Here is a 22104-nt window from a genome sequence, read left to right as displayed (position 1 = left end):
GTGCAACATTAAATGATTCCCTTCCCTGACATGACTTTGGAAGGAACAGGCAAAGAAACCAGGCCGGGGCACTGCCGATGATGGCCGCCGCCAATTACACCTCGACAGGCCTAACCACATCGAGTGCCATGCGCTATCACCACGCTACACGCTACGTGCTATCACCACGCTACATGCTACGAGCTATCGCCACGCTACGGTCCTGTGATTGGTCGGCGCGCTGGGTGCGAACCTCCAGCCAACGAGTGCGAGAGGAGCGGAGCTGGAAGGTTCAGTGGAAGTCGCTGGTTGGTAGTGCGCCAAGGCTGACATCACCGAAAAGGTTATTTAAGGGAGCGCCGAACGCCATTTTCTCTCTTGCGATCTTGTTCTCTCTGGCTCTTCTTCGTCCTATGCAGCACGGGTCTCTTGCGGCTCTTGCATCTCTTGCGGTTCGTGCTCTTGTTTGCGCCGCTAGCCTTTTTTTAACATCTGGCGCTTCGTCTTGCGCAGCCCGAGTTGAGTTGTCATAGCCCGAGTGGAGTTCGCTTGCTTCTTGCATGTTTGCTTCGGGAGAGCTGACTGGGATGTGGCAGGCCGATCGTGTGTGAAGATCGACCTCGCTTGGAGCCGCTAGCCTGCGTTGGACGCACGGTGCTTTTCCTGCTGTGGGACCTCGTGGGTGCTTCGGAATTTGGAGCAGGGCCTGGTGGCGCGCGAGCACGAGCGGAGCTTGGAGCCGCGTGGTGGACGATACCAAGACAAGACGAGGGACAGATAAGGCCAATCCCCATTACATTTTACACAACGTGTTCTTTTCTTTCAATTAATATGCCTGTGTCTCGTTTCTGATATCTGTCGTGTGGGGACGTCCCAATTTAGGCTTCTTATTAGTTAATATCGCGTTTTCCTGTCCCTGCGGTTCGTTTCAATAAACCCTTGTATTATTTTATATTCCCTGTTACACCTGTGCCCGCTTGAGTTAATTGCCTCTACAGGATCGGAGTGTCCGCAGTTAAGCGCTTGCGCAGCTTCCATTTTCCTCCTTCCTCCCGCGCGACATGTAGCCAAATCCGTGTTTGGTTATCGCCTCCATTAAATCCGTTTCGGTCCATCCGCGACCTTCTGGTGTTAACCGGAGTCGCATGACAATGTGTATATATGTATATACGAGGTGTGTTCAAAAAGTATCCGACCTTTGTTCATAAAAAATACTCGTACCCAGATAAAAAATTTTTTATAATAATCTCGTTCAAAGTAGTCCCCTTGGGCTGCCACACACTTCTCCCAACGGTTCTGCCACTGTCGGAAGCAGCGCTGGAACGCCTCTTTTGGGATGGTGCGCAGCTGGTCCGTCGCATTCCGCATGATGTCTTCTCTGGAGTCGAAGAAGACGGTCAGCATGACTTTGACATTGCTGCGGACCTGCCTTGCTTTTTTTGGCCTCGGGGATGTTGGATGCTTCCATTGTGATGACTGCAACTTGATTTCTGGGTCGTACCCATAAACCCAGGACTCATCGCCAGTGATCACTGTGTTGAGGAAGCTGGGATCGCTGTTCACAGTCTCCAGCATGTCCTGTGCGATATCCAAACGGAGTTGCTTTTGCTCAATCGTTAGCAGCTTTGGTACGAACTTCGCTGAGATTCTCCTGAAGCCCAAATCCTCCTTCATAATGGAATGAACGGTGTTGAATCTTGCGGATCGTTTCCACTTGGGAATCGCCAAGCTTTACGCAAAATTAGATGCAGTAGCGTTGTTCAAGTTTTTCCGTCATTTTGTCAAAAACGAAAATCCGACGGCGCTCAATTACACTTCCTCACTCATCGGCAGTCTGCCGTTGAATGACAGCTTCTGCAGGTGGGAAAAAATTCACGCGTGCGCATTAGAATCGCCTACATACATGCACCAATCAACGCCTCCCTAGCTTCTTTTTTTTTTACGCACGAAAAATAAAGGTCGGATACTTTTTGAACACACCTCGTATGCATATATGTACATGTGTATATATAATATTATTATTCACATACACAAGGGGGCAGTCAATAAGTAACCGTAAAATATTTTTCACAACTTGTTTATTGCATGTATGTGTGTAACAACGGTTATTTTTCATTATAATCTCCATTGCGTTCAATGCATTTTTTCCAGCGCTTTACTAAGGCCTGGATTCCTCTAGAAAAAATATATTTTGGCTGCTTGTGTAGTCATTCGTGCAACCGCTTCTTGGACCTCTTCGTCGGATCGGAAAGTGGTTCCACCAAGGGGGCCAAATATGTGGTAATCCAAAGGGGCGAGATCTGGCGAGTCGGGTGGATGTGGACACTCAAAATGCAGGTCCTCGATTGTTGCAGCTGTTGCGCGGGCAGTATGGGGCCGCGCATTGTCATGCTGCAGCAAAACACCGGTAGTGAGTAGTCCACGAGGTTTTGATCTGATTGCTGATTTCAGATGATTTTTAATGAGGTCGCAGTGTGATGCACTGGTGACTGTGGTCCCTCTGGGCATGTAATGCTCTACAAGTGGGCCTCAGCTATCCCAGAAGAGCGGCAGCATCACTTTTCCAGCAGTCGGCTGTGTGTGGAATTTTTTGGGCTTCGGTGAAGGTGAATGGCACCACTCTTTGCTTGCCCTCTTCATTTCTGGCTGAAAGTAGTGGACCCAGCTTTCATCCCTAGTCACTACGTGCTGTAAGAAAGAGTCACCTTCTGTTTCGTAATGTCACAGAAGTTCTTCACATGCATCCACTCACCGTTCTTTAAGTTCAGCTGCGAGTTGTCTTGGCACCCACCTTGCAGACACTTTGCGGAACACCAGCACGTTGTGAATAATATGGTGTGCTGAACCATGACTAATGTTCAAGACGGAGACCACTTCATCCAGCGTTATGTGACCGTTTTCCTTTAGCACGCGCTCAGCTCCTGCAACCATTTCTGGTATCGGCTGTGTGAGGCCGGCCCGAGCGAGCAGCGTCTGCCCCACTGGACACAACTTTTTAACTTCCTGTCCCAGTCGTACACCTGCTGCACCGATAAACATGCGTCACCATATTGTATTTTCGTTCTGCGATGGATTTCACTGGGATTCACACCCTCACTTCCCAAGAAACGGATGACAGAACGTTGCTCCTCCCTCGTGCATGCTTCTGAGGGAGCCGCCATCTTGGAACTGCTCAACTGACGTCATCCGCTCGATGTTGCCAGACCTAAAACAGGCAAAACATGACTCTTACCCATAGATATAACTAACATATGTCGTCTACAACTACATACATTACATTCTCGAATTAATATCGCCATTTTAAGGTTACTTAATGACTGGCCTGGGGATGTGTGTATATGTGCAAGGTATTTATCAGCACAATCGCTGGAATTGTCGATGAAAAGCAAGAATGGTCACAGTGGGTCTAATAAAGCTTAGAGGTCGATATGGGAGAGATCACTAGATTTGATTGAGCAGCAGATTTTAAATCCTAGAGGGCAAAGCTCGATACTACAGACTCAAGACTGTTCAAGGAGATTCCTGAATGGAGGTGACTGTTAAGTTTATACTTTGGGAGGAAAGAATGCATATGACCAAGACAGGCAGGGGTTGATTGGGCAGGAGAGAGACCCGAGTTGATCCAATTAAAAAAAAAAAAAATACAATCCTACCACCCTAACTTGCATTGAGCAAGAAGAATACACTGAGACTCAACTTCCTGTTATGGATGCCAATAACACAGAGGACCTTTTATTTCACAATGTGAATAGGATTCCTTGACATTTCGGATGAAGACCTTGTGCATGCATAAGTAGAGTTTTACAAAGGAAAAACTTGGCTCTGCAGAGAATGCTGAGTTTGCGGTCGGCTTTGGAGGCCAGTTTGTTCATGTCTGCCAAAGATAACCAGGAAGCGCTGTGTAAGTCCCAAACCTAACTGGTATGATGACATTGTAAAATATTCTGAGCACGATGTCAAGATGCAATCGGATGCTGATTGCAGGAAGTTAATTGAATCCCAACGGAATGTTTGCGAGACTGTTTTGGCTGCCAAGAAGGATTATTATTTTAAAACTCTAATTGTAATACCAAAGACATGTACAAAGCTGTGCATGGATTAGTCGGTACTTGAAGTAAAGTTATTCCTGAATATGGTGATTCACCTGACTAGTTAATGACTTTTCACATTACTTTGTCCATAAGGTATGCAAGATCAGTAAAAATTTTGATAGTACTCCAGTCACCCAATCAAGTTCAAGTTCCTGTTATAGTAGCTTTTCTTCACACAATTGGTTTAGTTTCACTTGCTTTGTTTCTGTAAACTAGGGCATGCCCGTACTATATATATGCCCGTACTATATATATATCTAAAATTATATCCCCCCCCTCTATTTACATGAAATGGTTTGGTTCATTCGCAACGCCAAAGCGAACGGCGAACGGCTTGCGAGTACGGTGACAATCCCCCCCCTCTATTTACATGAAATGGTTTGGTCCATTCGCAACGACCACAGAACCCCCCCCCCCCCCCCCCCTCTATTTACATGAAATGGTTTGGTCCATTCGCAACGCCAAAGCGAACGGCGAACGGCTAAATCGCCATAGCTCGGTAACTACTTGTCCGATTAATTTCAAACCTTGAAAAGGCACATCCTCGGGTCCCCAGCAATATACCTGGCAAGTTTCAAGTATATCGGACCGGTAGTTGTCGAGAAACAGCGGTCACAGACAAACATACATACATACATACATACATACAAACATACAAACATACAAACATACACACAGAGATTACTGGAATTATAGATAGATGAGGTTGAATTGAGGAGAATAATTAGGAAATGTCCTTCAAAGATGTGTGTTTCTGACGCACCGCCAACTTGGCTCGTTATGAAACATCTCCCTGTTGAGCTTCCTATACCGTCACGAATTGTAAATTTGTCTTTGTTATTTGAGCTTTTCTCTGGAACTCTGAGATCCCCCTGTCATTACTCCAGTTTTGAAGCAGCCTTCTTTGGACAAGGAAGAATTAAGTCACTATAGGCCTGTCTCAAATTTACCTCATCTCATTTTCTCTTTCAAAAAGACATCCTTGATCCTTGGCTGTCTGCATATGCAATATCACATAGCAGTGAGAAGGCCTAGTTTCATTGCAGAATGACGTGCTTTATGCCTTTGATACTGAACAGGCAATGTTCCTACTGATGTTGATTGTTCTCCACTTTTGATACGGTGGATCGAGCTATTCTTACACATAGCCTTGTTGAAGACTTTTGACTGATAAAGGAATTTTTTGAGCTTACCAAACCAGGTGACACTGCTTGTACTCACTTTAGTCTCTAAATGCCTGGATGACCTACAAGCATGACTGATATGCAGCAAGCTGAAGGTATGAGGAGAGCGAAGCAGTGAGGGTGGCAGGTTCGCAAAATGGCGTCCTCGCGCACGAGGTTACGGGCGCGCAAAATGGCGCCTCGCACATGGCTACGGCGGCCGCACCCGCTGTGTCAATTCCAGTGAAACCGGTTGAGGTTGAAACCCAGGATGGATAGCTCAGTGGTGATTGTGCATACCTTGAGGCCAGCCTGCTGATCCGAATGTTTCACATTTTAATAATGTATGCCAAACTTTTTCTAAAACGAGTGATTGTACTGACTCATTACGTTAAAACTATTTTTGTGGCTTCTTCAAGTGTCTTTCTCAATGCCTGCAGATGTATATTCTCGTAACGATCCCCAAACGTACACTCTTCCTGTTCTGTTTTACTCACATTCTTACTTTTCCCACAGTTTTGGTGGAATCTACAGGAGCACTATCCCCAGCCATTCTTGTAGCTGAAGCAGTGAAGATTCTGATGGGAAAATGTCGGCGTTTCATTGCAGTGCTTGATGCAGATGAAAGTGAAAATGCTTGAAAATATAAATAAGAGAAATTCACATGTGGTGTGGAAAAGCAGAACATAATATTGTATTTGAGAGTTCTTAAGATAATACATAATGGAGGGAATTTTTTTCTTATGGTAAAGTCAAATGCCGCACCATATAGTTTTTTCCCACACAGACCATATACTCTGTTAAGAACCTGCTGAGAATGAGGGAACATAACGATGTGCTGTCAGTTTGCAATATAACACGTGTATATATATACTAGCTGAGGTGCCCGGGTTGAATAAGAATAAGACAAATATATGATGAAAAGAACATGTATATTTTAGAGCAATATCACAGTACATTTCCTACATGACGTTTTGTCAATTGTCAATTTCTCAAAACCTCTTGGTATACAACATTTCTGGTTTTCTTACTTGGTGCCAAGACATAAAGATTGCTTGGTTTTCCAACCCTCGAGCAGCCCACGTACAGCTGGCCATGGGAAGTACCCGGCATTGCCGGGCGGGGGAAGGGAGGGGAGGGGGAAGGGGAGGGGAACGGGGTGGGGGGGGCGGGGAGGAGAGGATGGGGAGGGAGAAGAGGAGGGGGAGGGGAGGAGAGGGGTGGGGAGAGGGGAGGAGAGGGGGGAGGGGGAGAGAGGGGGAGAGGGGAGAGGGGGCGAGGAGAAGAGGGGGGGGAGGGAGATGAAGGCGGGGAGGGGGAGAGAGGGAGGAGAGGAGAGGAGAGAGGGGAGAGGGGGAGGAGGAGAGGAGAGGAGAGGAGAGGGTGGGGTGGGGGAGGGGAGGGGGAGGGGGGAGTCAAGTCGGAAGTCATTGTCATCAATTGAATGTCACATTTATTTTTTATTCCCTGTCAAATGGCATTGGTCCATCATTCCGAACCCGGAAGTCGGAAGTCATTGTCGGCAAAGTTGAAAAATTAACGTTACGAAATACGCTGATGACGTCATAAATTTAAAACCCAAAGGTTTTTTAAACATTTAAGGTGTGCTGATTCCGAATATGAAGTTGAAAAATTAACGTTCCGAAATACGCTGATGACGTCATAATTTTTAAACGCGACGTTTTTTTTTTAGTTGAGATTTTATTCGAATTCGAATTCCATTAAATTTCAACTGTTGGAAACAATAATTATTTCAATTTCCAACAGTTGAAATAATTATTGTTTCCAACAGTTGAAATTTAATGGAATTCGAATTCGAATAAAATCTCAACTACCGTTTATTCGTTCTTGGCGCGAAAAAATGGCGCGCATTTTGTCATTATGTGCGACTTTACGTCACTCCTACGGACGTGAAAACATTTGTTTTCCTTAAAAATATATTTAAAATAAATACAATAGTATATAAATTAACAATAAAAGAAGCTAAAAAACAATTTAAAATACAATAAAAAGCACATTGAAAATATATAAATATGTACGTACAGTATACTGTACGTACGCGCAACCGCGGGATCGGAAAGGGGCAATAGCGTCGCCACAAACTACACCATGGAATTGCAGCTGGCGCGGTTTTTTAAACCATTGATATTAAAATAAAACGTAGCCTACTCGTACCGACTGCAAAGCCGCAATGAGCCGGCGAAGCCAAAGCCTCTTGCCACTATTTTACCCATCACTATGGCATCAGTAGGTTAGGTAGTTGGTAGTAGGTCGGTGTAGTAGGTACCGTACCTGGTAAGACTTGGTAGGTAGTTGGTGGTAGGTAGGTAGTTGGTAGTAGGTAGGTGTAGTAGGTACCGTACCTGGTAAGACTTGGTAAAAGAGAACAGCAGACAGTCCTCCCCAATACCTGCATACAATAAATGTCACAAGAAGCTTCAGGAAATAACTATACGATGTGCTAGCTTAAGGCCTATTTTAAGAAATTTTAACTGGGCTTAACATACGTTTTCACAGTATGTGTGTAGTCTTCTAACTTCAGTCGCTGGCAGGACTGGTTCTCTCCGGGCACGGCGGCTTCGTCCACCAGAAGAAGTTAGCTTGCAGTGATTAATTCGGTGAATTCCGTCTCAACTTCGGATATTTCCGGCCGTGAAAAACGATCCGTATTTCTAAACTAAATATGTAAACCGCTTATACCGTATTTCTGGCTGTGAAAAACTATCCCCGACAGCCACGAGATTTCTAAAAAATAATTCTTCGTCAATTTTACAATATTTGACGCCGTTTTCACCGTCCAAAACGCGTAATAAGCTCAAAAAAAAAAAATTCAAATGTTCGAATCTCATTGGTTCTGGTGTTTGATGACGATTTTCGTTGAAGATAACGAGGTTGGTCTTAACGTATTTTAATTACTAATGAGAGGTTTCATTAGATTGTGAATCAAAGAACGACGGGTGAAACAAACTCCTATTGAACTTTTTCGCAATTGTTTTATGCAAACTTCCGCATCTGGTCGATGGCACCCACCATTGAGCGCTTTCATTTTAGAAATATTTTTGCAAATGCTCGACTCTCATTGGGTCCGGTGTTTGGTGACGCGTTTTGTTGAAGATAACCAGGCCCGTGCGGGCCGATGTTGGTCTTAAATTATTTTATTAACACATCGGAGGTGCATAAGATTGTGAATCAAACGACGACGGGTGAAAGAAACTCCTAATGAACGTTTTAAATTTGTTATGCATACTTCCGCATCCGCAAGATGGCTGCGCCCACTGCGCTTCGGATTCTCGAGCCAAGGCATAATAAGGTTTTCAACATAATACGTACTCGTTTATTGACAACACCGGCTTTGCCGGCTATAACCACCAGGATTTTATGCTGATTCCGAATCTGTGTCTAAAACTTTTCTCCGATGTGTAGTTCTTGAGTTATAAGCGGACATCCAGACAGACACACACACAGACACTCCTCCTTTATATATAGATAAAAATTATCAGTGGCCTGCAAAAATGATAGTTCGTACACAACCCCACTGCTCATGGAATAACTATGTCAAGTCAAGAAGACAGCAATTAGGGAAAAGGAGGTGGGTGGAGTTGGGGGTTAGGGGTGCATTGAAAGAAGGGGTGCATTCCATGCTTTCAACTAATCTGATCTGGAAACTAGCATTCTTTAAATATAAAGCTCTAAAAGTTAGAGGTGTTTCCATTGCACATCTTTATTTATTCAGCATGGAATGGAAAATCTTTACATCATTGTTGAAGTAAAACCCTTTGAAGATGTTCTAGGGACAGCATCCCACACAGTTATTGACTGTGCTGCACACATCAAATGAATAGCCCTGCTGTGTTTGAAAGTTCTTTGCCCATCGGGCCCACAAATTCACTCCCACGGTCACTGAAAGCTGCACATCAATTGGTGTTTGTGTGGTCTTTGAGCTTTTTCATTGCACTGAAAATAGTGTGAAAGGATGGTTTTTCCTCCATCTTCCAGAATTTTTTTCCAGATTCAGAAAGGAATTGTTTTGTTTTTTTTCCAGAATCTACGCCTTCTTCAAAGTCCTGTCGATTTGTTTCGTGAGTTCAAGACTACATGAGAGTGAAAATGCAAATCGTTGTCGTTCTGGTAGGGATAATTCACATTAGAGTCCTGCCACAATCAATCATCGGTATTGCATGCACTTCCTGGCTGTGAGAAGCATATACCTGTAGTCAAGGGAAATAATCAGACATGTGATGTCAGTGAGCATCTTGATGAGTTCCTAAATATTTTGTCAATGCAGTAACCACTGCACTGGCATGATGTGCATGTCCTTGGGTTTGGAACACTGACTCCCAAAAATGGCCAGCATTAAAAGATGGTTTCACACTGACAAAGTCCACTGTTAGTTTTTAAGCGCTCCGTCCTTTTTTGCCACCGGGGATGCAACAAGGTAGAAATCCATAGCTGCACTCACAGGAAGTGATGCTATCCGCAGCATTATGATGCATACGAAAGGAGGAAGTAGAAATTTATAGAATCCCATTCCTCCCATACATATAGACATATAAGTTGGGTCATCCAATCAAAATCAGATTATTTAAACTTTGAAAGTTGGGTCATCCAATCATCAACAATGGGACAAATGGGATGATTTCCTTGTTTGAGGTAGTACAGAATCATTCGACGACTTGTACTCAGCGTAGCCACGTGGAAACTGTTTATTCGTCACATTTTTCGCAACGTTTTATTTTTGAGGCCTACCTTTTCCAAGTTTGAGTCCACGTTCACTTTTTCCATCATGTTTATTCTGTGTAACCCGCCCCAGCCCTGTCTCTTCCACAGATGTCCCTGTTCCCTACTGTTGTTGTACTTCCTTCGCTCTCCCCCTCTTGTCTCACACTCCCTTTATTATAAGTTATATGTGTTAGCTCTTACACGAGCCGAGACTAAGCATACATGAAGAAAAACCTTTGTATAGGCTATGAATTTCCATTGTGCATACATAATATAAATACTTCAATGCAATTGGTTTGATTCCCTTCAAAGAACTCACCTGCAAACACGACTTGGGAGGGCCAAAGCGTAAGCCAAGCTTACGTAGTGGAAGTAGGTAGAGGTCGGTGTGGTGAGGATCTGATGAACCAAATAGGATGCTTGGACTCGTGCACATAGGGTTAGGGATAACAACTTTGGGCTAACAAACAACTCTTTATGTGTATATAATTCATCAGTGGCCCACAAAAACATCAGTTCGTAAACAACCCCACTACTAATGGGATAACTACAGTCACGTGAAAAAGTAAGTACACCCCATGTAAAGTTTTGACTATTTCAACATATTTCAACATACAGCTATTTGATCTTCATTTCAACAACATTGATAGATAAAGGTGATATAATATAACAAATATCATGAAACATTTACATTTTGTAGCCCATTGTATAATTTAAATAAACATAAATGCAAATTTCGCATGTGGAAAAAGTAAGTACACCCTTGGCTCTAATAGGTGGTATTGCCCCCTTTGGCAGAAACAACCTCAAGTAGGCGTTTCTTATAACTGTCTACCAGTCTCTGACATCGACTGAAAGAAATTTTTGCCCACTCCTCCATGCAGAATTCTTTCAGCTGTGCGATGTTTGAGGGGTTTCTTGCATGCACAGCTCGTTTCAAATCCCCCCACAACATCTCGATGGGATTTAGATCCGGGCTTTGACTTGGCCATTCCAGAACCCTCCATTTCTTTCTTTTCAGCCATTCCTTGGTGGATTTACTGGTATGTTTAGTGTCATTGTCATGTTGCAAGGTCCACCTTCAGTTGAGCTTCAACTTTCCGACAGATGGCTTCACATTATCATCAAGCACCCTCTGGTACAATGAAGAATTCACAGTGGATTATATGATGGTGAGCTGCCCAGGCCCTGATGCAGCAAAGCTGCCACAAACCATAATATTTCCACCACCATGCTTTACAGTTGGTATCAGGTTCTTGTGGTCAAATGCTGTCTTTGGTTTTCGCCAAACATGTCTTCTGGTACTGTGGCCAAGTAGCTCTACCTTTGACTCATCTGTCCAGAGCACATTGTTCCAGGAGTGCTGGTCTTTGCCTGGGTGTTCATTGGCAAACTTTAGTCTTGCCCTGATGTTCTTTCTGGACAGCAAAGGTTTCCTCCTGGCACACCTCCCATGTAGATAAAATTTGTGCAACCTCTTTCTAATTGTAGACTCGTGCACTTTGACATCAACAGTGGCAAGAGCTACCTGTAGGTCCCATGATGACATTCTGCGGTTCTTCGAGACTTCTTTCAGCATCATGCGGTCTGCTCTCGGGCTGAACTTGCTGGGGCGGCCTGGCCTGAACAAGTTAGCAGTTGTTTGGAATCTTCTCCACTTGTAGATGATCTTCCAGACAGTCGAATGATTGATTTCAAATTGTTTGGAGATCTTTTTAAATCCCTTCCCAGACTCGTAGGCATCTCTAACCTTCTTTCTGAAGGCCTCAGAGAGCTCTTTTGATCTAGGCATGGTGACGCTGCACACTTCAACAACAAAGAGCAAACCAAACTAAATGTCTGAGGTTTAAATAAGACAGGTTCCTCCAAGATCCTCTCTGACGATGTTCTAATCATTTGCACCTGAGCTGGTGCACCTGCTTCTAATTTTAGGTATTTGAAGTCGTGATAAATGTCGGGGTGTACTTACTTTTTCCACATGCGAAATTTGCAATTATGTTTATTTAAATTATACAATGGACTACAAAATGTAAATGTTTCATGATATTTGTTATATTATATCACCTTTATCTCTCAATATTGTTAAAATGAAGATCAAATAGCTGTGTGTTGAAATATGTTGAAAAAGTCAAAACTTTACATGGGGTGTACTTACTTTTTCACGTGACTGTATATCAAGTCAAGAAGACAGGTATTGGGAAAAGGTGGGTGGAGATGGGTGTGATGAGAGGGCCACATTACGACAAATTTTGCCACTGAAGACGCTCAATTGACTTGATTTAGAACGATTATTTTTATTTGATGTTAACCTCACAGATGATGCAGCAATAAAAAGCTTCACACAGACACAACTTGCTCTTATATACACATATAATGACTTTTCCCATGTTCTAATAAATTAACTCTAATTGGTTATTCCCTCCAAATATAGGTGAGAGACGTGATTGGGTCTTGTTTTCATTCGCAGTCTCAACAATCACGGACCCCATAATAATAATAATAATTCATTTATTTTGTATAGCGCTTTTCCAGAAGCCCAAAGGCGCTTTGACAGAGTGGAAAACATAATGCATAACAATACATGAAAACAACAATTGCAAAAAGACAAGAATCAAGAAAACAAACAGCAGCGATATACGGCATATATATAAGACAAGAATCAAAAAGACAAGACAAGAATCAATAGGGAAATATTTAAAGCAAAAGGAGGGAGAAGGAGAAGAGATAGTCAGGGGTTAAATGCTGTGGGTTGAATGTTGAATGCAGCGTTGAACAGGTGGGTCTTTAGTGATGTTTTGAATGTGGTGAGTGAGGAGGAGTCTCTGATGGTGTGAGGTAGTGAGTTCCAGAGGGTGGGAGCAGCGATGGAGAAGGCCCTGTCCCCCCAGGATCTGAATTTGGTCCGGATGGAGGGGGTCAGGAGGTTGGTACCAGCAGAGCGGAGGTTGCGGGTGGGAGTGTGTCTGGAGAGGAGGTCAGCCAGGTAGGATGGGGCCAGGTTATGGAGGGCTTTGTATGTCAAGAGGAGGATTTTGTACTGGATTCTCTGGGGGATGGGGAGCCAGTGAAGCTTGTAAAGGACGGGGGTGATGTGGTCACGGGTCCGGGAATGAGTGAGTAGACGGGCAGCGGAGTTCTGAATGTATTGGAGTTTATTGGTGATTTTTGAGGGTGAACCATAGAGGAGGCTATTGCAGTAGTCCAGACGGGAGGTGATGAAGGCGTGGATGAGGGTTTCTGCAGCCGTGGAGGAGAGGGATGAGCGGAGACGGGCAATGTTTTTCAGGTGAAAGAAGGCTGACTTTGTGATCTGTTTAGTGTATTTGTCGAAGGAAAGGGTTTGGTCAAAGATGACGCCAAGATTCCGGATGTGAGGGGAGGTGGATACTGGGATACCGTCGATGTTGAGGGCAAAGTTATGGGTGGATTTTGTGAGCGTTTTTGGGCCAATGATGATTATTTCAGATTTATCACAGTTAAGCTTGAGGAAGTTGATTTGAAGCCAGGATTTTATTTCAGTGATGCAGTTTGTCAGGATAGAGTGGGTGTCGGTGGAGACGGACTTGGTGGAGATGAAAAGCTGGATGTCATCGGCGAAGCAGTGGAATTGGAGACCATGACGGCGGATTAAGTGACCGAGCGGGGACAGGTAAAGGATGAAGAGGAGGGGGCCAAGAACTGAACCTTGGGGGACACCTTGGGGGAGGGGAGCAGTGGGGGATTTGCAGTTATTGATGGAGATGAACTGGCATCTGTCAGAGAGGTATGATTTAATCCAAGAGAGGGCAGTGCCGGTGACGTTAAAGGTGGATTCAAGTCGGGTGAGGAGGATAGTGTGATCGATGGTGTCAAAGGCAGCGCTGAGGTCGAGGAGGACGAGAATGTTGAGGTTGCCAGCGTCAGAGGAGAGGAGAAGGTCGTTGGTGATTTTGAGGAGAGCAGTTTCAGTACTGTGGTTGGAGCGGAATCCGGATTGGAATGTTTCATACAAGTTATTGGCAGAGAGATGATGTTTGAGTTGAGTGGCTACAGCGCGTTCCAAAACTTTTGACAGAAAGGGTAGGTTGGAGATGGGTCTGAAGTTGTTTAGGGTGTCAGGGTTTAGACCAGGTTTTTTTAGAATGGGGGTAACAGCAGCAATTTTGAGGGAAGGTGGGACGATGCCTGTAGACAGGGAGGAGTTTATTGTTGCAATGATGCCCATGTATTCGCGGTTCATAACACGTGACCTGCTTCTACATTCGTGCTTCGCATATTCGCGGTTTAAAAATACTAGGGCATGCCCGTACAAAATTATATCCCCCCCCTCTATTTACATGAAATGGTTTGGTCCATTCGCAAAGCCAAAGCGGACGGCTTGCGAGTACGGTGACAATCCCCCCCTCTATTTACATGAAATGGTTTGGTCCAAAGCGAACGGCTTGCGAGTACGGTGACAATCCCCCCCCCTCTATTTACATGAAATGGTTTGGTCCAAAGCGAACGGCTTGCGGAGTTTGGTAAAGAAATCGCCATAGCTCGGTAACTACTTGTCCGATTAATATGAAACCTTGAAAAGGCACATCCTCGGGTCCCCAGCAATATACCTGGCAAGTTTCAAGTATATCGGACCGGTAGTTGTTGAGAAACAGCGGTCGCATACACACACACAGACACACACACAGAGATTACTGGAATTATAGATAGATATGTATTTGAATTTTTTTTACACGTTAGGACTGGTCTCCTATATCCACCTCCACCGATATCAAACCTGTCTCCCTCATCTAAAACCTGGTGGCGTCTTGTCAAGACTTGCACCCTCTGCCCTCTCTGCGATTGGTTCATCCCTCGTTTTCCCCCATACCACTCTGTTACCTGCATTTCCTGGTTGTTTGTCTCTGTCGACTTTCTCCCTCTGACCTGCTGTTGGCATTTCGCCTTTCTCCTGATGTTCCCTTCGTTATGTATGGTCCTGACCTGCTCTGTGTCTGAGCTCTTCCACGAGCCTAGACCTTGTATTAAAGATGGTATTCATAGAATACTTACCCTGCTCTTCAACCTGGTGTGAGCCAACTCTTCTGTTTTTGAAGGTTTTTTTTTCTTTCTTTGATCCAATATGACGGCCAGACCACGTGAGCGATTACATCATAAATTTATATTCTCGAATATAATTGTTGCATAGATCATACTCAGGAAATTTCAAAATGATCAGACAAAGCGTTGTCCCTGTAAAATTATGACGTCATAATCACATCAATGACATCATTAACATATCTTATTCCCCATGGGGAGTACTTCACAATGAGCCATGTTTCAATTTTTTCCATGGAGCAGGGTCGGAGATATAGAGGGGCAATTTGTTTTCGGTTTTTGCAAGATGGCGCATTTACCGCTGAACTATGACGTCATAATTATCATTACGATATTCTACAGGAGGAGGCGCTCCTATGGTGAAAATTTCATGTCAATCGGTCCAAGAATTGCAGAGAAAAACCATTCATACTGATCGAATCAAGCGTTGTACTTGTCGAATTATGACGTCATAATGGAGGCACTTATGACATCATAATTAACATATCTTATTCTCCATGGGGTGTACTTGACAATGAGCCATGTTTCAAAATTTTTCCATTAAGCGGTTTGGGAGATATAGAGGTGTAACGTTTTTCCAAGATGGCGTCTGTACCATATGACCTATGACGTCATAATTATCAGCAAAAAAATCTACAGGCAGAGGCGCTCCTACGGTAAAATTTCATGTCAATTGGACCAACGTTTGCCGAGAAAATGAATTTTTTTAAATGCAGACACGGCACACAGCACACGTACGGCACACGGCACACATACTTACCCCATTGCTTTACCCCACTTTTCGCTTCGCGATCACAGGGTAAAGACAAACAAACATATATTGTATCTGGAAAATGAAAATGTTTTGATGCATACTTCTGATGATCCTTATCATGAAAATGACAACATTAACTTCAGCACAAAGCAGGTAAGTTCAGCTTTTATTACATTTTCCAACATGAACAATGTTAAATTTTGAAAACTTACATATGCATTTTTTTTTCCGAAAACCAATTAAACCAAAAACAATAATATAAACTTGTATCAGCTATTGACAGGTTTTACTGAATTTTTCAACAAAGACAACTTTGAATAAAAACATCCTTTGGAAAAATAAAAGATGTTCAAATTAATATTGATAACAAGGACCAATTTACAACACACAAAAGTCGTATGTACCTCACTTAATCAAAAAGTCACTCGTGCCAGCCAAACGAGGGCTGGAGGATGGCCTTCAGGTCCACATACACGCCTCAAAGCTAACTAGCCTGGGTTTGAATCCCGACCCAGCTATAAACTGTCACCCTAGTGTTTCACAGGCTGGGCGATTCATCAATGTGAGTCCCGTTCCCAGGATGGACGTTAAACGGGTGTCCCATCTGCCGGCATTCATTGGTCGATGTTAAAGACCCCATGGTGTCCTTCACGGTACATGCAACCTATCGCCAGCATCCTGAACAAATGCCAAAATTCCTGCCCTACAGATTCTGATATGAAGATGAATGTGAAATGTACTTGGTGGAAGGAAAAAACAGTTGTTCATTGTCTGGTGATCAAAAAAGCAACTAGGTAACCTAAAAACAATCTCGTACTTCTTTTTTGATAATCATGTAAAGGAAACAAAACAAACTTTGTCAGAGATACAACTTTGCACAAGTTATGTGTGATTAATATCACCGTTTAACATACATCAATAAAGACTTCAGGTGTATCATGTGCTTTGTTTCAGCCAATCACACCATTCATACAGAGTGTGTGCCGGTAAATCATGTGTGTTACATGTTGAAGGTGTGAGAAAAGGGGAAGGGTGACGGATTGGAGAAGTGAAGGTGCATAATATGGACTATAGTGTCTTTATAGAAAAGTAAAAAATACATGGAGCCAAAAGTTTTTCCCAAATGTACAAGAATTCTGCACCAGGTGAATGAAACACCTGGTGAATTTTCCTTTCCTTTTTTTCCTGTTCATACATTTGGTCAGAAAAAGTTTTGTAGCATCCCATGCAAGTGTTTTGTTTTCTAGCATCCCATTTGGTGAGTTGGTCCAAAAAAAAGAAAAGAAAAAAAAGGGGATTAAAACAAACTTCTGTGTGTTATTTTAAAATAACTTTCAACTCGATAACATAAATCTAATTTCAGCTTCAACACAACAGTTCAACACATCTTTGGAACAGAGGAAGTGCATCTTGTGGATATTAATTACAAGCTGATTATCATACCGTGAAGCTAACGAAATATTGGCGTGTCGTTCCCTCGACTACCAAGCCGACGTGAAGTTGAAACGGACATGTAGCAGGTACGCCATGCGCACCTGTTCTGGACGATACACGACAAACTCATTGTACAACAGAGTAGGCATGGATCCCTTGGAGTCGTCCGTCTTCAAATCAACCACAGGGCCGAGAGGTACCACCGCTCCGTTCCTAATGCAAAACCAAAAACGTTTAAACGACAATGCATGAAGCCAAAAATTATGAAAAAAAAAAAGAAGTCAAAAAAGCACATTGGATAGTAAAAAGATAACCATGACAAGTCGTAAAGATGAAGATGCGAAAATTGTTAAAATTAGGCCGAGGTGCTTCGTTGATTAATCATCATTTTTGTCTCAATTGTCAGTTTGTTTCATTTGATTGTCTTTAAGAGATTTGAGATGGCAGTCAATAAAATTGTGATGTTATTCGTTTGAATGTAAACAGTCTTGTCCATACCAATGGAAAAAACCCTGCAATGACTGTTGACCAAGCATCAATGTAGAAGGAAGCTTATGGGTAGGCCGAGGCTGCAAGGACCATCGTACCTGTGTCATATACACCTCTAGTGGCTTATTTATTTAAGTTGCTCTATCGCATTAACTAACTAGAAATAAAGAGGATCAGGGAGGACGGACGTGCTAATTATGTATTAATTTAATAATTCAAACACCACATCTATATACCATTAATTCACATATTCTAAACTAGTTAACATACATTTGATCAATTATATCAGCCCAAAAACTCACTTAAATAAAATAAGCCATTAAAACACATTACAAACATGTGCTTACAGATGAGAGTTTTATGCACACTTACATGTGCTTACATTACACAACATCCTTGTCAAAAATAATGTGTTCTACGATTCGGTACTCTGTTAGCAACACATCAGGATGGCAATTTTCGTCAAATAAATTGAACTTCTGAGGACATAATTTAGAAAGTGATTGAAGAAAGTTGGGAGGTGCTGAATGAACGAAAATTGCTCTTGTGGGGAGAAAACGGTGAACTCTCTGAACTCTCACAGAGTAATGTGAAAGATATTATATCGTCAACGCACGACATCATTGCTGTAAATGTTGCCTGACTAATCCGTCAAAAATCATTCAATGATTGAATAGAATATGGAAGAATCAATTTCACTATTAAAAAAAAAACAAAAAAAAAAACACCTTTAGAGGCCATTTTTTCCCCGCAAAGCGGGGGTTGGCCTTTTTCGGGAACCGTGGTTGTTGTTGTTTTTTCGGTCCCCTATTTGAAGCAATGTTTTACGGCCAGATGCCCTTCCTGACGCCAACCCTTTTTTGCCACCTTTAACGACAAACAGGGAATTACCAGTGAACTGGTACTCAATTAGCCGACCTCGGAAGGATGACAGGCTGAGTCAACCCCCCTGGCGTTAATTCAGCGATCGACCGGGATTCGAACCCAGGATCCTTGGATCCTAAGCCGGCACCCTAGCCGCTAGCCCAACACCAGGGATCTGGGATCTGCAGTGGCACGAGTTTCTTGCAATAAAAGTACATCTATCTTTTCCCTCCTGGCTAATTGCACAGTTTAGGACCTACGCAGCTGACTGCGCCCACCATTAATGTTCAAGCTTGCTATGTTCATAGAAACATAGGCAGCGACACAGCCATTACAGGTTTAAATCTTTCCTTGCTGTGACAAGGTACCTCTTCAGTCTTTTCAGTGATTGATCAGAAATATGAAGGGCCGCATGTTGTACAACTTCCTGAGCCCTACTAATGAAGGCGTGAGTGTCAACGAACAAATCGCAAATTTTCACGCGCCTTTTACGGTAAGTTTTTTGTAGGAAATCCATGATTTCAGCTATGTGATCATGATCATCATCAATTTCACTATGACATCAGTAAACGAGAACAATGCGACTGTGTCGCCAATATGCCTCCGCATAGTCCCACAATGGGTAGATGCCATCACTCTGCATATGTATGGGTTGTGGATCACGTTTGTGAAGTTTAGTGTTGATCGGATAAGGTTCGTTTTTCTATCCAAGATGGCTGCCAAACCACGTGACCTATGACATCATCATTTTCAAACTACACTATATCCAACAGTGTTGTTAGATGATATTTGTAAAATTTTGCATTGATAGGGTGAGCGGTTTAAGAGATATAATTATTTTATATTTTCCTTCAATCCAATATGGCTGCAAAACCATGTGACCTATGATGTCATAAATTTAATATTTCATTACAAATGTGTCATAGATCATGTGCATGCAATTTCAGATTTTTAGGATAAGGAATTCGATTAAAACATTTTTGGCTGGTATACCACTCCACCTATGATGTCATCATTATCAAGCTTTTGTTCCCCATTGGGAGTACTTGACAATGTGCCAAGTTTAAAAAATTTCCATTCAGCAGTTTCCGAGAAATAATTTTTAAATTATTTGCTTTTAATCCAAGATGGCTGCCATACCATGTGACCTATGACGTCACAATTATCATAAAAACATTGTGCATGGGTGTCACTCCTACCCTGAAAGATTCGTCTCAATCGGACATTTGGTTGCTGAGAAAAACGAGGTTTAGCCCGTACGGACATACGGAGGGACGGATGGACAGCCCAAAAACATAATTCCTCCGGCGACATGTCCGCGGAGGCATAAAAAGCAAATGTTTGTTCTTAAGCTGATGATCACCCAACAATTTAGAACGTACTACAGATCAAGCCCCAAGAAATTTCTAATAAACATAAAAAGGTACCACAAATTGGAACAAAAATGAAGTGGAAATACAGTTCTACAATTCCCAAAACCAGCAAAGACGCCACCATTAGGGCTTCACATTCCGAAGTCCCCGATAAGAGCCATCACGGAGTCTACGTACATTGTACAATAGTTTTTGGCGTCTGGTCCGCTACGACCTATGCCCTTGGTGCTGTGCTTTCCTGCTGGCAGACGATCTGCATGGTAATCTGCAGCCATCATTTCTTGGCATTCACCCAGCATCACCTGCGAAGCGGGCCAGTAAATTGGTCCAAGACAGTTTGGCCACATCAAAATATCAAGGCTTTTGGACAACACATTCATCAAATTCGTTTTATCTGACAGCCCATTATCTGGCCACTTTAGTGAGCAACATACGGCAATTAACGTAACAAGATTAATGTAACATACTGAGCAACATAATTGCTTATTGTTGTTAGTTCCTGTGTGCAGTTCAGCTGGGTTTCAGAATTGAGCCTCTCGGCACAATCTCTCTTGTTAGGGTATACCTGGTATTTGCTGTGCATGGTCCTCAATTACCCCAAATCAGGTTGCTGTAAACATATAACCCATCTGATGGCAGAATATTAATTAATTAATTGGATTCGAAGCTTCTGGAAAACGAGCTAGTCCCAGGAAGGAAATTTACCATCTTGTTATTGCATTGTCAATAAAAAGCAGGCATCTGGCTCACTAATGACCATCAGGGAGGAGGATTACCTCTGCCAACTGGTTTAGTGGTGGCACAGGTCAAGACTTTGTGGTCGATTCATAAATGCTGCTTTGGGTCACTTGAGATTCTCCTGATCAGCCAAGACTCTCCTGATCTGATGAAATGGCCATAAAACGGCTATAACAATAATTAGGCCTCCCCTAGGGAATAGGGGGAGGCTTATAGCTGTTGTATGGTTTGTTTCTACAATGAGTGCCCCCAGTTTTTAATGGTACCCAGAGTTTCTTAGACCCCTTGGAGTACTAAACCACCATTTATAGGTTTCTTCTTTTTTTCTTCTGCTAATGTCCGAGCTGTATCTCAGAGCCGGCTGGTAATTTTGCAAATATAATTTGCATCAATAATGGGAATACAAGGTATGTGGGGTTGACACAATGTTTTTGACCTAGACATTATTTTAAGGTCATGACCTAATTATAGACAATTTAATATTTTTCATCAAGACTCGACCAAGGTTTGTCCAATCAGAACAAATTAGCCCTTTCTAGATAGCCTATAGTAAGGTGCATTTATGCTTAATTTGCATCATACCCCACCTGAGTTAAAAGTCAAGGTCGAATGGCGGTCTGAGAAAAAAAATACGTTTTTTGTCATCGCTCAATTTTGCCAATGCAGAACCTTAAAGACCGCTTGGCCTTCCAAGATGTTTTTGCATCGGAATAGTAAACGTGCATTGAAGTTGTGCACCACCTTTTGGTCATAACTTGAATAATTTTCCCCTGATTTTCATGATGTTGAGTTTTATGGATAGATTGTAAATGGGGACACATTTTCTTAATTTACACTCTATCCTGAAATGTTGAAGGTCAAGGTCATATGGCGGTCCGAAAATAATAATATGGCCATCATTAGATCGTGGGTGCCAGGGGAGGCTTACCCTTGGCAATCGCTTTTGCAATCGTAGATATCCAGTAGTTGCTGTTATTGCTATATATGAAGACTGTGTCGAGCAAAGATGCAATTGGTTTTAAAGAAGTAATGCAAGAAAAAATTAATGTATTGTTCCTTTCCTTAACATCATTACAAATGGTTTTCTGACATCACATAAACGTTTTCATCGATGTATTTTTCAATCATCTCTAATATGAAGACCATTAAAGAGGAATTAACACAAACAATCATGGTATCCTTCACAACCCAAGGGTATCAAACCTCAGAGAGCAGAAGAAAGCCCCGGTCACTCTGCATTGTAGCAAAGCAGTAGTTGGCACTTTTGGAAGACATATCGGCAAAATACATGCCTTTGCCAAACTGCACACGGATCGAAAGGCATGTCCAGCATTTAGTGTCTTTATCGTATAGAGTAAGCACAATTCAATTAATTTGATTAAACAGGTTCAGTGACATTCGTATTTCATCTGGACCCATTTCTGTGG

General features: G+C 42.7%; 1 protein-coding gene across 1 annotated transcript in view; it reads right to left on the bottom strand.

Moving 5' to 3' along the window:
* Window positions 1–15933: 15933 nt before the first annotated feature.
* Window positions 15934–22104, bottom strand: part of PARP2 (poly(ADP-ribose) polymerase 2) — a 40852-nt gene continuing 34681 nt past the window's right edge. The window contains exons 14-16 of the mRNA XM_068131194.2: window positions 21881–21979; window positions 20117–20241; window positions 15934–17426 (exon numbers count right to left, since the gene is read on the bottom strand). Of these exons, the coding sequence (XP_067987295.2) occupies window positions 17261–17426; window positions 20117–20241; window positions 21881–21979 (390 nt within the window). The 3' untranslated portion in view covers window positions 15934–17260. The remainder of the gene's footprint in view (window positions 17427–20116; window positions 20242–21880; window positions 21980–22104) is intronic.

The sequence above is a fragment of the Myxine glutinosa genome, chromosome 11 (assembly GCF_964187855.1).
Source record: "Myxine glutinosa chromosome 11, kmMyxGlut1.1, whole genome shotgun sequence".
Taxonomy (NCBI): domain Eukaryota; kingdom Metazoa; phylum Chordata; class Myxini; order Myxiniformes; family Myxinidae; genus Myxine; species Myxine glutinosa.
This window is presented reverse-complemented; position numbering and strand designations above follow the sequence as displayed.